Source organism: Acomys russatus, chromosome 20 (genome assembly GCF_903995435.1).
Source record: "Acomys russatus chromosome 20, mAcoRus1.1, whole genome shotgun sequence".
Taxonomy (NCBI): domain Eukaryota; kingdom Metazoa; phylum Chordata; class Mammalia; order Rodentia; family Muridae; genus Acomys; species Acomys russatus.
Genome location: NC_067156.1, coordinates 2,847,603 through 2,864,917, shown reverse-complemented (window position 1 = coordinate 2,864,917; position 17,315 = coordinate 2,847,603). Strand labels below are relative to the sequence as shown.

Genomic DNA, 17,315 nt, shown 5'->3' with positions numbered 1-17,315 from the left:
TGCCTGAGGAACTTGAGGGGAGGAAGGGAAGAGAAGGAAAGTCTGGGACAAGACAAGTGAGTGTGAGAACAGACTCTCCAGAGGCAGGCCTCATGGAGCAGCTCATTTCGTTGGGGAGGGGGCCACAAAGGCTACTTAAACCTCTGGGGAGTGGGTAGAGGTTTTCAGGGTGCATGTACATCATCGGCCAGGGCTAAGGTGCTGGGAATGCCTTATTTGCATGAGGAAGAATTCCAGGAGCTTGCTGGATATGGCTTTATAAGGAGAGGGCGTGGTTAACCTAGCTGCAACTGCATGGCCTCCTCTGGTGGGCAAAGGTAGGGAACACAGGACGACATGAGCCAGGACATGAAGGCCTGGGAAAGGGAAGGAATGGCCCTCATTCCTACCACTCTCAAGATGAAATTTCCAGGCTTGGACATGACTCGGCCCCACTCCTGGTCCAGACTGGCTCCTCCTGGTTCCATGGTATCCCAGCCCCAAAATGGATTCCCTTGAGATAATCTCTCACTGAAACTAGACCCCCCAGCACTTGTCCTGTCTGTGCTGCCTCACAGAGCCTTGGGGGGGTCACACACACATGTGTGGCCACACCTAGCATTGTTGTGTGCAGGTGCTGAGGATTCAGTCAGGTTCCTGTGCCTGTGCAGCAAGCTCCACCCTCCCAATGCAGCTCCATCTTTTAAAATCACACTGGGGGTTAGATTTCAATGTAGGACTTCTGAAGAGATAGAAGCATTCAGACCGTAGCATGAGCAGCCACACCTAAGAATCAACGGTCTATTCACCCATCCATCTAAAGGCTAGCCCAGTAGATGCTGTACCTCGATTGCACAATTTGAAGTTTTCCTAATATTCCTTTGAGGCTAATCTGCTGACTAATACAAAGAAATGTTCCCAAACCAAGCTTTGCGAAGCTGATGTGTTTACCGTACAGAGACTGTGAAGGGCAGCTCCATTCTACCTGCAGTGGCTGAACCCTCTATGGCCCGGGGAGAATGCCTGGCACTTCCTTCTCCTTGGCTGTTGCTGCAGAGCTCAGAGTCATGCTTGAGTCCCACCTACCTCTGTTCTGGTCTCTCTCACTCCTGGATGTATATTACTAGCTTTGTTTTGTTTTGTTTTCTATTTTTAACTTCTCCTTGTCCCGTTTTCTCTACCTCTTAGTTTATTTTAACCTTGTTTTTCTTTTTTTCCCTATGTCTTTATGTTAAAAGCTTTCAGGGCTGTCTGATGAGGATAAAAAAAAAAAAAAAAAAAAAAAAAAAACCCAACAGTAAACAGAACACAATGCAAGATGTCACTGAAATGACTCAGAGACGTTGCAAGCAGGTGCTTAACCAGCCTGGGATAGAGGGGAGCCTAGCGTGCTGTTTGTTCACTTGGTTCTTTTCAGTTTTTCTTTTGGGTTTTGATGTTTCGTATTGACATGAGGCCTTGCTACGTACCCTTGACTGGCCTAGTACTCACTGTGTGCAGACTGGTCTCACACACACTGACAATCTCCCTGTCTCAGGCTTTGGAGGTCAGGGTGGCCCATGCCTAGCTTTTCCTTTGGTTTTGTTTCTTGTTTGGGGTAGAGAACTTCTGAAAAGCAATTTGTACGCATGAACTAGAAGCACCCACATTGTGCATATGTTTTGACTCTGAAATTCTATATGCTCATTCTAGGAAAATGAGGAACATGGGTATTCAATATAAGATACTTATTATAATGTTTTTAATAACCAAAAAATGAAAATCAACTAAAGTTTTTATAAAAGGAGAGACTTAATGATAATATATCCAATTTTAAACACAGCCATTACAAAGAAGGCATTTGAAGAATATTTAATGCCAGAGGAAAACATGCCCATTGTCACTCTTAGTGAAATGGTGGAATCCATGCCTTATGTTGCTACACTACTAGAAAAACCTTGGGATCTGTTTTTCAAATGGCAGCCCAGGCAAGTCACATTACAAGCCATTGCTATCTTCTGCAATATTATGGCTTGATTCTGGGTTTATATATCATATATAGTCACCTTATAAATTTGCATTGAATAGATAACAGTGGAAATCCCAGGGTGGCCTCTGGTTTTAATGATCTGCCCCCTGGGAGCAATTCTTCTTGAAGATACTGTTGGAAAGGCAGCCTCAGATTTTCAAGCCCTGATGCATCCACTTAAGAATGGGTGCTGACAAGGACCATGCATGGACTGGACCTGGGTCCTCTACAAAGATGTAGCCGAAGGGCAGCTCAGGCTTCATGTGGGTCCACTAGTAAGGAGAGCGAGAGCTGTCTCTGACATAGACTCTGTTGCCTGCTTTTTTTTTTTTTTTTTGTCATTTCTCCCAATGGGACTGCCTTGCCAGGCCACAGGGGAAGAGGATAAACTTAGCCCTGATGCGACACAGCTGGGGTGGGTGGGTAGGGGGCTCCCCATTTCTTAGGAATGGGAGATAGAGGATGGGGAAGGAAGGGTGGAAATAGGAAGAGGAAGAGAGGAGGGAGAGGCCACAACTGGGATGTAAAGTGAATAAATAAATAAATGATTAAAAAAGAACATGACAAACGTGTCCCCCGCAAATATGGGCCAGGACTCCCACGAAGTTCCAGATATTGCCACCAACTGCCAGATAGCCCGGGACAGCTCCTACGTCTAGCCATCGGTGTCTTGCTACCTTGACCGGATGATGTGACTCTGACGAACCTTGCCTAACACTTTCTCCAGCGATCTCAAAAGGTGAGGGAACATACTGAGAAACTGATGGAGCTGCAGCAGCAAGTAGGTGGGCAAATCTTCCTGCGGGACATCAAGAATCCAGATTGTGGTGACTGGGAGAGAATGGTGTATACCCTATACTTGGAAAAGAGTGTGAGCCAGTCACCATGGAACTGCATAAAACAGCCACTGACCAAAAAAAAAAAAAAAAAAAAAAAAACGGCCCCCAATTATGTGATCTCACTGAGCCGCCTTACCCAAAGAAGCAGGTGAAATCCACCAAGGAACTCAGTGGCCACGTGGCCAACTTGCTGAAGGTGGGATCCTCCAAATCTGCCACGGTGGGATGTCTCTTTTGACCAACACAGTGGTAATGAGAGGAAAGTTGACTTCCCCAGAGAAGATGGCCTCACGGGGAACAGGCGGTGCCTCTCTGCCATCCATCATCCGCATGTCTGTGTCTGTTTCAGACTCAGCATGCACCCTTTTGCTATGCTTACATTTGTGCATCATGTAGCACTGGGCCACGCCCCACCACTGTATCTGTCCCCTGAGTGGACGGGACAGGCTGCTGCTGCTGCAGCGCAGAGGGTTGCCAGGAGGAACCATGGAGAGCTCAGTCCTCCTGTGAGGCTGCTCTTCCTGTGTCTGTGTGACACAGAGATTGTTTAGGCAGCATTCCTAAAGCGAGGTGGCAGAAAGGCTTAGTCAGTGACCCCAGATAACAGGTGCCCAGCTGTTCTTGCATTTTTAACGATTTTAAAATAAAATATGCAGTTGAGAAGAGGGAGGGAGATCCAAACAGGTCCATGAGAATGAATGAATGAATGAATGAATGAATGAATGAATTGAATTGAATGGGTTCCTCCAGTCCTCCAGTTATCCTCCAGATAAAACATCTGCCTTTTACCTTGACATTAGAATCTTTTTTTTACTTTTATACATTAAAAAGAATATATTTTAATTTTAAAAATTGACATTTCAATGCTAATTACCCCAAGCCTACCCCATAGGAAATACTCTATGTGACGAGTAGACAAGTGTGCAGCACAGGTACAGGAAAAGGATGCTATCAAAATAAAATAAAATAAAATAAAATAAAATGACTCATCTACTCCAGAAAAGAATGTCACTACTCATGCAATCAAAGCTTCTTTTTTTTTTTTTCCAAGAACTTTTCAACCAACACTACCAAAAAGGGGTAATGGGAGACACCCACATATTCTTGGAAAAGAACAACAACAACAATGAAAAGAATGAGAAAAACAAAAATAAAAGAGAGGTGGAATGGTGGACTAATTCCCCTTAAAACTTCATTTTAAGATACCATTGTATTTGTTCTGTGATAAAGGCTGAGTGTAGAGGAACTTTAATTCAGAGCATGTGATCTCTGGCAAGAGATCACATCCCAAGAACCTTTTAGGTCTGTATGATCTGATTAGAATAAAACACATCTTTAATCCAGGAGACAGAGGCAAACAGATCTGAGTTCAAGGCCAGGCTGTTATAGAGCAAGTAGCAGGTAAAGAAAAGCTCAGGTCCAGGCATGGTGGCACATGCTTTTAATTCCAAACAATAGAGGCAAAGTTAGTTTGTAGACAGAAGCACCCATATTTGAAAGTGATGTCTAATTGAGTGGCAGAAAAGTGATGAATCAGAGATCTAACAGAATAGGATATATTCAGCTCTCACCAGAACAGAGAGGAAAGGGAAGCTACGTAAGGGGCAACACAGAGAAGGAGGGCAGGGGGTGGGCAGTTTTACTGAGAGAGGTTGAAGGCAGAACCACCCAGAGAATGAGAAGGAGCCAGAAGATTAGAGCAGATTGCTGGAGTTAGCTTGAGGCCAAGCAGAACAATCCCAGGCTAAGAGAGAAGCCAGATTGAATAAAACAGCTGGGAGAGGAGTTTGAACCAGAACAGCTGAGTTGAACCAGCCAGCCTAGAACTCAGTAAGAACAATTAAGAGTGAGCTTATTCAGCAGTAAGTCTCAGAGGCTGAGAACATTCTAGGCCTTGATTAGATTGTAAGGGGGCTGGAAGCTTCCAGGACAAGGCCTAGTTTAACAGACAGAATCAGTAAGCCTCCAGGCAACAATTGAAACAGGCGAATAAAAGTTCCTTTTACAGCTGAGGTCTGACAACACAGACAAGGGTCCTCCAGGGTGTGGCTGAAGGCGCTCACCTGTGGATATGAGTGAGGAATTTGGAAAGTGCGGGCATGGAGCAGGGCATCTGAGTGTGGATATTGTGAGGTGATGGGTGTACAGCCTAAGTGTGGAGAACTTTGTGTGTGTGTGTAAGCTATGTGTGTGGTGCACATGGGGCATCTGTGTGGAGGGCATCTGCGTGGAGACACCGAGAGAACAGAGAATGAGTGGGGAGGATGCCACTGGTGAAATGTGGAGAACTTTGTGCATGGAAGCTCTTTGTGTGAGGTGTGATGTGTGTGTGTGTGTGTGTGTGTGGTGTAGGATGTCAGTGCGGAGCGCATCCTGGGCATAGTGGGAAGAACTGTGTGTGTGGATGTGTGGAGTGTAGAGAACTCTAAGTGGAAGCTGAGCGTGGAGAGCTCAGGAGTTCCGGGCGGGGTGAGGCGTGGCGTGTCAGCGCAGGACAGGGGTGGGGCGGCGTGGGGTGGGGATGGGGGTGGGGGTGGTGCAGTGCGCGCACCAGCCTGGCCCTGGCCGCCCCTGTGCGCGGCGCGTGGGGCGCCGCCCTGTCAGTCAGCGGCCTCGGGAGCGCGCGGGGCCGCCCCTCTGCGGCAGGCGGCGGCGGCGGCGGGTACCCAGCACCGGGAGCGGGAGACGCGGGCTGTGGCGCGGAGGGTGCGGACATGTGCAGGATGTCCTTCAAGGTGAGCAGTCGGACGGGAGGACTTGGGCGGTTCCCCAGCGGGGACTCGAGTCATCCGCTTCCCTTCAGCTTTCCGCACTTTCAGCCCGGGTCGGAAGAGCACCGCGGGGCGGCGGGGACTGTAGCCATGGTAACAGGACGGGGCTAGGAAGAAGCAAGTGGAGGTCAGGGCCTCCCCGCAGCATCCCCAGCCAGGCCCTCCGGGTCCTCCGTCACCCGCCTCCACCTCAGGACACTTTATCTGCAGGGCGGAAGTGCTTTTGATAAGCCGCCTTCTGCGTCCTAAGGACTCTTGTCCTTTAAAACAGAGTTTATTCATTAAAGTCGTTCTAGCTAATCCCCACTCTTGAGGATGAAAGTGGGATTCATTGATTTGCCCCAGTTGGAAGGTTTTAATAAAAACGATAGTCAAATGGATTGAATATTTTAAAGGTTCCTTGGTGAACCAGTCTTCAGGGAGGCCTTTGGGGTGATGTTCTAATACCCCCCTCCTCCCTCCTCCTCCTCCTCCTCCTCCTCCTCCTCCTCCTCCTCCTCCTCCTCCTTCTCCTCCTTCTTCTCTCTCTGTCAATAAAGGCATAGAGAAGTTAAATAATACTCCTACCACTTGCAGCTCTAAAGTTAATGATGTTGAGCTTGAAATCCGAGAGCATCCAACTCCAGAGCAGAGGAATGGCGGGATGAGATGCGCGTGTTAGAAAGATATTGGGTACTGCTGGAAGAAGCAGGTAGGGGTACCATAACAGTGGGTTTGGAGGTGCAGATGTAGCTGGGAGGGGTTGGGGCGTGTGTGCTATAGGATCACAATACACTGTATTAAGTTCTTGAAGAGTTAATGAAAATATAGTTTAAATTTTTTTAAGTGAAAAGAAATGGATTTGGTCCAGAGTGTAGGCATGGAGAATGGAAGGAATTAGACAAATGACTTAAGATTTGTTTCAAGAGGCAGAATTTAGTAACTAATGCTGATCATGAGTAGGGAAGGCAAGAGAAACGTAGGTGACGTGCTGGGTTTGGAATACCAAAGATGCTGATGAGACAGATACCCAGAGTGGGAATTTAGCCAATGGAGATGAACTTCTGCAGTGAGCAGAATTCTGTGCTAGCTGAACTCAAGGGTGTTGCTCTGTGAAGAAGATGAACATTTAAATTAGGGACCAGGATGCAGCTCCGTGGGTAAGCACTGGAGCAAGGGCTTGTTCAGGCTGTAACTTCAGTGCTCAGGGTAGGAGGTCAAAGGCAGGTAGAGTCTCACTGAGAGACCCTGTCTCAAATAATAAAGTGGGAGAGCAATAGACAAAGACATTGGAATTGACTTTTGACCTCTGAAGCACACACACACCAAGCACACCTGTGTGAACACAGATCTTGTGTGTCCTGGGGATCAAACTCAGGTCATCTGACTTGTGAGCAGATATGTATCACACATACACACAAGTAATAATGATGATAATGATGATAATAATAATAAACATATATAATATATATAATAATATTTATTATTATTATTATTAATTTAGAATGGACAGAACAAGAGAATCCCAATGAGAAGGCTGAGAAAGAACAACCAGAGATGGATGGGAAAAAATTCCAGAAGCATGTGCCATCACTCAAGCCAAGGATCTCTAGCCTTTCAGTAAAAAAAAAAAAACAAAAAAACAAAAACAAAAACAAAAACGAGAGGACCTTAGTGTTAAATACCATAGGGAAATTGAGCTAAGAATGAAAAGGACCACTGGATTTTATGACAAAGAAGCCACTGGGCTCTTTGCAAAGGACTAATTCAGGAGCCAGGTTGCAATAGCATGTAAAGAGACGAGGTGGAACCCACAGGTATAGGCAACTCTTTCAGCCATGGCTGTATCTGGGAGCCAGAGTTGACAAAGGTTTATTTGCTTTATAATGATGCAAACTTGAGCATCCTTAAATGATAACAGGCAAATAGGTGAGATACAGAGATGGTCATTAGTGCTTAAGGAGATGTCCAACATCATTTGCCATTGGGGACATGCTAACCAAAACCACCACTTGGCAATACTACTTCCCCACCACACCCCCAACTAGGATGGCTAATCAGCAAGACAATGGCAAAACTGTTTGGTGAAGATGTGCAAAAATTGGAACCTTACATTGCTACGAGGGATGTAATATGGTGTGGCCCTTTTTATTTTATTTCTCCATTTTTTGTATGTATGTGCATATAACTATATGTTTGTTTATTGTAAAGTGGGGGGCATGTAAATGGGTAGGAGTACACATATGTGCTGGTATACATGGAAACCTGAGGTCAGTGTCAAAAATCATACTTGAGGGCTGGAGAGATGGCCCACTGCTTAAGAGCACTGCCTGCTCTTCAAAAAGACCTGGGTTCAATTCTCAGCACCCACATGGCAGCTCACAACTGTCTGTAATACCAGTTCCAAAGGATCTGACATCTTCACACCAGTGCACATAAAATAAAATTAAATAAGCTGGGTTTTAAAAAATCATACTTGATTGTGTTTCCACCATATTCAGCAAGGCAGAGTCCCCCAGGCAAATGCAGAGGCCTCCGATACAGCAGGTCTTGCTACCCAGCTTGCTCTGGAGCTCCCTCCCCTCTCTGAGGCTGTGATGCGAGTGGGCAGTCATTCCTGATACTTGCAAGGCAAGCACTTTAACCTCTGAGCCATTCCCCAGCACAGGGGCAGTTTCTAAAAAGTCTGGTCTGCCTTCAGAAAACTTTAAAACATAGAATTACCACGAGACCCAGTGATTGCACTCCTAGATATGTACCTGTTGAAAATGGAGACATGTACACATAAAAATAGGTGTAGCCATTCACAACAATGATGTTTAGAAGAGCCAAAAAGTAAAAGCACTGCAGATGTCCATCAGCAGGCGATACAGTCTGTAGTGTAAATAGCAGACTGGGAGGCTTAAACAGCAGATTAATTTTCTTAAGTTCCAGAAACTAGGAAGTCTGTGATCTGGGTCCTGGCTGAGCTGTTTAGTGAGGTTCTCTTCCTAGCTTGCAGCTTGCTACTCACTATCTGATTTGCAGGATAGAAGATGCAATTCTGGTGTCTCTTTTTATTTTTTAAATTTTATTGATTTTGTGTGTGTGTGTGTGTGTGTGTGTGTGTGTGTGTGTGTGTGTTGTGTAGGGGTAGGGCATATGCGTGCCCATGGTGTTCTTGTAGAGGTCAGAGGACAACTTGCAGTTGGCTCTCTCTCCTACCACCTTGTGAGTCCCAGGGGTCAAGTTCAGATCATCAGACTTAGCAGGAACCTTCACCTGCTGAGCCAGCTAGCCTGCCTTTCTCCTTTTCTTAAAGAGTCAAAATAAATCCTCCCTTAAGTTGTTTCTGTCACTTATTTTGTTACAGTGACACCAAATATAACTATGTAATATGGTTGTTTAATCAAAAGAAATGAACATGGTACAATGTAGGATACTTGGACACAGAGTAAGTGGAGGAGCCAGACATAATGCATGCTTCCACTTAAATGAAATGTCTAGACTAGGTGAATCCATAGAGACAGAAAGTAGATTAGTGGTTGTAAGGACTTGGAGTGGGGGGACGGCATTAACATGTAAATAGGTATCAAGTTTCTTGTGGAGAGCGATGAAGTGTTCTAGAATGGATAGTGGTGATGGCTGCATTTTTGAGAGGACTATATAGTATGCGAATTGTTTTTCAATCAGAATGTGTGTTAAAGTGACAATGCAGAGTGTCTTGAGTGCTTGGACGTAGAAGGGACAGTTGCAGCCCAGGCCCCTTCACAGGAGATAGAGGTGACACAGCCTGAGCAGGGGCTTCTAGCAGCAGTTCTCAACGTGTGTGTCATGACCCCTTTCACAAGGTCCTGTCTCCAAAAATATTTACATTATGATTTATACCAGTAGCAAAATTACAGTTATGAAGTGGCAATGAAAAGAACTTTGTGGTTGGAGGTCACCACAGCATGAGGAACTGTATGAAAGGGTCCTGGCATTAGGAAGGCAGAGGAATGATCTAGAAAAGTGGGGGCAACCTTTTCCATGGGGATTAAAGGAAAGAGAGAGAACGTGAACCTCAGTTGAAAAGAAGCTGAGCACTACTTGATGTTTCCTAGAATAAATTCCAGAGTTAGGGTAAGTGAAAAGGAAGCTCCTGGGCCCAGTTGGTAAAGTGCTTGTCCTACAGACATGAGGATCTGAGTGCTACCCCCAGCCAGGCATGTGACACATGCCTGCCATCCTAGCACTGAGGAGGTGAGACAGGCAGATCCCTGTACTTGGAGAGTTCCAGGCCAATGAAAGGCTCTGTCTCAAAAAAAGGATGGACAGCACACAAGAAATGACAGCCAGGACTGTCCTCTGACCTCCACATGCATTTGCACAGACACACACACACACACACACACACACACACCTCACACACATACACCACACACACCATATACACACCACACACCACACACACAAACACACACAAACACACACAGCACACACATAAACATACCACACACACACACCACACACACATACTACACACACACCACACACACCACATGTACACAGACACACACCACGCATACATACACACACCACACCACACTCCAAACACATACACACCACACACACACATACCACACATATACCACACCACACACATAAACACACCACAGACACACACACCACACCACACACACACACCACACACACACAGAAGCTGTCTGGTGGACTAGGTGGCGGCTCCTAGGTGACGTGGGGTAGAGGGTTATGGATTGAGATGGAGGTACCTTGCATTCTTCTCCATGCTGAGCAAGGCCATTGCAGAAAACCATGTTGTATCTATGTATTAGCTATTTTATAATTAATGAAAAAAGAGCAAAGCAAGGAGGGGTGTGTGGGAGGGTTTGGAGGAAGGAAGGGGAAGGGGTAAATGATGTAATTATAGTCTCAAAAAAATGTTTTTGTTGGTTTTTCAAGACAGGGTTTCCCTGTGTGGCCCTGGCTGTCCTGGACACACTTTGTCCTGGAATTCACAGAGATCTGCCTGCCTCTGCCTCCTGCAGAAACTAAAAGCATGAGCTACCATGTGAGGCCCAAGAATACCGTTTTAATACCATTATTTTTTTTTAAAAAAAAAAGGTGAGCCTTTAACCCGAGCACCCGGGAGGCAGAGGCAGGCACGTGTCTATGAGTTCGAGGCCAGCCTGGTCTACAGAGTGAGTCTAGGACAGCCAAAGATACACAGAGTGACTCTGTCTCGAACAACCAAAAAATAAAAAAATTAAAACTTAAAAAAAGGAGAGCTTGAGCCTTGAAGGAACAAACAATGTGCGTCTGGTCTAGAAGCCAGATGGGTACATTTTATGTGGGAATGAAAGAAGAACAGACAGAGAGGGGAGAACCCTGTGCTGGGTAAAGAAGAAAACTCATTTCCCAAGGAGCAACATGGACAGCTTTGCAGGAGAGGCCCAGGGTTTCAGGCCAGTCAAGGCTAACTTCAGCTATACTCCTCGCCCGCCTCCCATCAGAGCAAATGTAGTAAAACATGCTCAGTGGCCCACAACAACTGTAGGCAATTTATTGTAAAATTTTAGGGGATTTTTCTAACATTCGGGCTCTAAGCTATTTTAGTAATTGACCTTTAAACTCTGCCTCTTTTACAGCTGGCTTCTGTACACAGTAACTGTGGCGAAAGCAGCCAGGCCCACACACTGTTTTCACATGGAATCGGTATTATTATTTTACCAAATTCAGCAGATAATAAACCTGACAACATGCTGTGTTCTTTAGCGATTGAACATTTGTTAACTTTAACTTAGGAGCCAAGAGTAACTTTTTTATTTTCGGCCCAAGTCTCTGGGCCTGCAAACCCTGTGCAGTGTGGGATGCACCATGGGGGAGGGCAAGGCATCATACACCATAGTTTGTGTCCTTTGTGTTGTGTTGGAATAGCTGCGTGCAGTCCCCAAGCTCTCTGTGACAGTGCCATCAGGCTGTCAGCAGTCACTTCTTTTCACATCTACCACAGCCCTACAAGTGTTCACTTCCCTTAGGTACCAATTTGTGTAGAAATCCATCTTTCCTTATTGCAATTCCTAATTTGTCCTGGCCAAGGAAATATGTCAACCATACACGAGCTAGAGTCATTTGGGATAAGGGACCCTCACATGAGAAAACAACCCCACCAGACTGGCTTATCATCAGGCCTATGGGGCATTTTCTTAATTGATGATTGAGGTGGGTGGGCCCAGTCCATGATGGGTGTGGCATACCTAGGTAAGTGGTCCTGGGTGGTATAAGAGAGCAGGCAAAGCAAGCCAGTAAGCAGCACCCCTTCATGGCCTCTGCTACAGTTCCTGCCCTGACTCCTCTCAACAAGGAGCTGTCAACTGGAAGTATAAGATTAAATAAAGTTTCCTTCCCAAGTTGCTTTTGGTCATGATGTTTTACCACATGAGGAGAAAAATAACTAGGACACAGTGGAAGACTGAGGGGTTTTGTTTTTTGGTTGTTGTTGTTGGTGGTGTGTGTGTGTGTGTGTGTGTGTGTGTGTGTGTGTGTGTGTGTGTGTGTGTGTGTGTGTGTGTGTGTGTGTGTATATGTGTGTGTATGTGTGTGTATGTGTGTGTATGTGTGTGTGTATGTGTGTGTATGTGTGTGTATGTGTGTGTATGTGTGTGTGTGTGTGTGTGTGTGTGTGTGTGTGTGTGTGTGTGTGTGTGTGTGTGTGTGTGTGTGAACGTATCAGAAGGTCTGTGGATTCTGATACGTTGGCCTTTTGGTCCTATAACTTCTATTCCAACAACTCAAATCTTGGTCTTCAGAGCTGAGGTTGCCAAGAGCCTTACTCACTTCAGGATGGGGGAAGTTTATAATCAGAGAAAACACCACTGCCAGCTAAACGGAAATTTCTGGAACCTTCTTGAGCAAATCTTAGCCAGGAAGATGAAGTATCTCAGTGCTGAGTTTATGATCATAGCTGAAGCCAGCTGTGACCGAGCTACATAGCCACATGCTTCATCCAAGTCCCCAAAACATAAATTACCTCATAATAAACCTCAGTTCACTTATCTTAAATTACTTGGATAAGCCACAGTAAAGTAAATAAACAAAAATAAATGTTTTAACCTATCATATAATTTACCCATTTAAAGTATCATCTCTTTGGTTCTCTTTAATTTTTTTTTACAGAGATATATGGTGTATAAGTAGGAAGTCCAGGAGGAAAAGGAGAAAGGAGGGGGGGAGGGAGGAGGGAGAAAAGGGGGGGGGAGGAGGGAGGGGGAGAGACAGAGAGGCGTGCTGTCTCCTTTAAAGGCCTCAGGACTTTCCAGCCTTCTCCACGCCTTTTATGGTTCTGTGCATAACAAACACAGAGAGGATTTGGGAGTCATCCAGGGGTTGTCATTTCTGTTGACTCCCCAATGAAAGGAAAGTTGGGGGAACTTTCTGTGTTGGCAACATAAGAGACATGAAGTGAGGGTGGAAAGGTCACTGGAGGTCACTGCAGCCTCCGTCCTTGATGTCTACTGAAGAAGAGTTTGTGGGCAGCAGAACAGTGTGGGGGTTCCCAAAAGGGGCATCCCAAAGCAACAGCCTGCCTGCCGCTGGTCCCTGACTTGCCACTTCCTTCTTACCTTGTCTGAAGTGGCTTGTCCCCGCCTCACCGAGCTGTGCAGATGGCATACCATGTGGCACAGAGTATGTACTTCACAAGCTCACAATGTCTGGCCCGCACTCAGTCTGCGGCTGCGGTGCCCAAGGAGCACACAGCCATTTCTTTGCACGATCCTCTGTTGGGTTGTCCCCACAGGCAGTGGAACTTGGCATGTTCAAAGTTGAGCTCGTTACTTCTTCCTAAAACTCGTCATTTCTGTTTCATAAGTGACAGCAACAGTCCCACAGTCACCTGAACCAGAAGCCCGGCAGTCAGTACCCTCTCCGTGTCCCTCCTGCCCTGCGTATAACAGCCACTACACTCTTTAGGTGTTTTCAGTCTCCCACTCCTGTTCCTACAGAGGCTGTGGCTCCAGCACTGCCTTTCATCGCCTGCCTTCCATACACACCAGTGTCACTGTAGCTCCTCATCTTAGTCTCCTCCATGACGTAGTCACTGGAACTTTCCTAGAATGCCCTTCAAACACCCCCTCGCCCCCAGGATAAAGTCTAAGCTCATATATCTGCTCTGGCTCTCACCCCGTAATCTCACTCCCTTTTTCTCCCTCATGGCCTCCACTCTGCTCTTCGGGGAGTGATGCTGGGGCAGGCATTGGACAGCAGTGACCATTATCTGGTCCCTAGTCTCACCATAAGCAGCCACACTCCTCCTTTGATACCTATAAAGACTCAGGCCTGTTGACACAGTTTATCTCCCTATGAGGCTATACAGCCTTTGTAAGCAGAGATCAAAGTCACGCTGTATCTCTGTTCCTAACTACTCCCCATGCGCCCGACACGATAGTGACCATGTAAACATATTGTTGGAAAAATACATCACGCTCTGGCTATGCATTTGTCGGGAGGACTTCTTGAGCATGTGTGTGTGTGTGTTGTCTCATTTGCTTCTCCAGCACAGGACAGAGGTGCTGTGTTTTATTTCCAACCCCATTTTACTAGGGTCAGGAGAATGTAATTCACTTCAGATACAGAGATGGAAAAGGCTTCAGAACACAGCTCTTCCCTATCCCAGATCAACTGTTCTGTCCAACCATTCTCTGACTCTCAGAAAACCAAGACTTGGAGGGACCTTTTTACTAAATTCACTGTCCAGTGTCTTGGAAATTAGTATGTGCAGCCCAACCAGAGAGGAACTTCCAAAACCATCTTAAAGAGAGAAAGGGCCCTGGCTCCAAAGGCCCTGCAGACAGTAGACATTTGCTGTTTGCAGGTAGTTTTTCCAGGTATTCAAGGTTCAGGTGTTTGAAGCAGCAAAGTCACTAACTAAAACCTTCTTCTTCATCTCCCCCTTCCTCTTCCTCCACTTCCTCCTCCTCTTCTTCCTCCTCCTCTGCTCCTCTTCCTTCTCTTTCCTACTTTCCCTCCCTCCCTCTCCCTTCCCCCTCACGTGTGTGTGTGTGTGTGTGTGTGTGTGTGTGTGTACATGGAAAGCCTGTAGAGATATTCCCCGGTGACATTAAAGCATTCATTCAGTTCACTTGCCCCCAGGCTTCACCCAGGCCTTGCGCAGTCTCTGTTAAAAGGGCAGCAGCCCATGATCTGTTATTCATACCAAATCTCCCTTCATGGCTTCACTGGAGTTACAGCAACTGTAACAAGTTAGGCGCAGCCTGGGACAGATGTAGGAGGCTCTGGTGTGAGCACCTTGGCACAGGTTAGCTTGAATACTCAGGCAATTCATATCTATGCTTTCCGGGCAGGCAAATGGTTAGCCTGAAATTTGAAGTGTTTCCCACCCTCCAGGAAACTATTCAAAGCATGTCTGTGATCTGGCTGTCACTCTCCACCTTGCCTGTCGCGTTCAGGTTTGCACAGCAACACAAGCTTCTCTATGATGAAAGACTTCTGAACTGAAATCTCACTGTGCATGGCTTTGTTGAGCAGCTGGGGGTAATGGTACTATCATTTTAACTCAGGGAAGCACTGTATTTAATCAAATTTGGTGCTCATGCCTTTACTTAAGACCCATCCTCTCAAGAAGTAACCACAGTAACTTACCAATCCTTTAATACTCTCTTTTTTATACACACATTTATGATAGTTTCTAAACTACCTAGACTAGGCACAGTAAAGATGAATGATAAAAATTAATAAGGTAGAACAATTATAATGAAATACTATAATAAAATTCCCACATCGCTACATTGCTCTTTGGGGCCTGTGGCCAAGTAAAGTAGAGTTGCCTGGGCACATGCACCATCAGAATCACCCTCACTGAGGTGGCTAAGTGAACAGAGGGTGGGTGGCACGTACACTGTGAATCCACTGTACAAAGGAATGCATCCTGGGCAGGAAAGAGAATGCAGGATTTTATCACGGTACTCCAAACAGTGTTCACTTGAACTCTTATGAATTGCTCATTTCTGGAACTTTTCCCTGAATATTTTCATGCCAAAGTTGACTGTGGGTAACTACACCCACAGAAAATCAAGCCACAGTTAGGAAAGACTAATAAATGATTGGCACCCTTCACCTAACAATAGATGTTTTGAGAAATGGTCTTAGATGATTTCAAAAGGTGAACACCAGAGAATGTGTGCATACAATCTAAGCTAGCTGATGCCATTGGTCAGGATAACGCTAGGCAGACACAGCTTGTCATTGACCTAATGTCGCTTGGCATGTGGCTGTACTTAAAAGGCATTTCAAAATAGGCTTCTGCCGTCAGAGAGATGCTTTTACGCATTCCCCAAGTCATTTTATTCAATGGTGTAAATACCATAAACTGTCCTGAGAGCAGCAACATTCTGTAATAATAGTTCTAACACTTGGAATTTAACGTTTTCCTGTTATCCTAACTTCATAAAGGAGATTAGCACTGTTAGCATTTATGGTGTGTTGGTGTTGCAGGCCTTTCCTGCATATGTTCGCCCCACACTGGACACTGAGGATGGACCAAAGAAACAGTTCCATCTAAGTCTGGCTTAGTGAGCCAGTGGATAGTGGGGTTACTTACAGAGCATTAGTAACCAGAAAGCAGCTTTATCTTTGAAAAGCCTCCACCAGCATAGGTGACCCCAGAAAGTTGCCTCCCTGGAGTTCCTGGCACAACTGGCAGAGGCTCAGCTGATAAGAGAGCTTCTTTTCCTCAGTGTTGATTACAGCTTACAGCCTGGGGGGAGAAGCCATGTGAACCTTGTAGGTTTTAGGAGCTTCCTGGGCCCTTTAAGTTTTGTTTACTTCTTGAGTCTTCTGAGTCTCCTTCCAAGAGAAAGCGTTTCAGTTCAGAAAACAAACAATAGTAACTGTTTTGGTTTTTGTTGTTGCTGTTTTGTTTTATGCAGTTTGGTTACCTCAGTTTTATCTCACTTTTCTTTTTCTTTTTTGAAAACTTCAAGACAGATATTTTGACTCCCATGAACCAAGGTACTTTTGCATGGCAGCCTGAAACTCAGACACAAAATAGTATCATCCCCTGCCCAAAGTCCCTAGTTCTCTCCCGGAACTTCTGGCAAGTTCCAGTTGAAGGAAGAAAATATTAGGTGGAGGGAAATGTGAGTTGCGTTGCCACCCCAATAGCTGGAATTGGCTAGAAAATGTTGGGGACACAGAAAAGGTACCACTAGACTCCTTTTGGGGGTCAGAATAGGAAGACATTTTGCTCCACTTACAAGGAAGGAGTTACTTGGCATGTTTCGGAGAGGAAATGGCATCTTGGCAGAATCGTGTCCTTCTAGAATGGGAAAACCCATTCCAAATGAAAAGGAAACTGTTAACAAAGACCCAACAGAGGCAGGAAAGGCAAGGCTTTGTGGGAAGTGAGGCATTGGCTGCAGTGTGTCAGAGCGATCCTGTGCAGACAGCCTGGAGCTCAGAGGTCTAATAGCAAACAAACACTTCTCACGGCCTGGAACTCTAGAACCTTGCAAATGACCATCCCTCATCTGGAAATTCGTCCTTTGGAAAAGGTCATCTGTGTGCGCAGAACCAACCATGACCGCTGACTTCTGCTTTAAGACCCTGCTTGTTTCCACTCTTGCAGAAGGAAACTCCGCTTGCCAATGCTGCGTTCTGGGCAGCCAGGAGGGGAAACCTGGCCCTGCTGAAGCTACTGTTAAACAGCGGTCGTGTGGACGTGGACTGCAGAGACAGTGTATG

The 17,315-nt window shown here is 45.8% G+C and overlaps 1 protein-coding gene across 1 annotated transcript in view; it reads left to right on the top strand.

Moving 5' to 3' along the window:
* The first annotated feature begins 5,457 nt into the window (after window positions 1-5,457).
* Ankrd29 (ankyrin repeat domain 29) overlaps window positions 5,458-17,315 on the top strand; it is a 50,786-nt gene continuing 38,928 nt past the window's right edge. Inside the window, exons 1-2 of the mRNA XM_051163754.1 lie at window positions 5,458-5,561; window positions 17,200-17,310. Of these exons, the coding sequence (XP_051019711.1) occupies window positions 5,541-5,561; window positions 17,200-17,310 (132 nt within the window). The 5' untranslated portion in view covers window positions 5,458-5,540. The remainder of the gene's footprint in view (window positions 5,562-17,199; window positions 17,311-17,315) is intronic.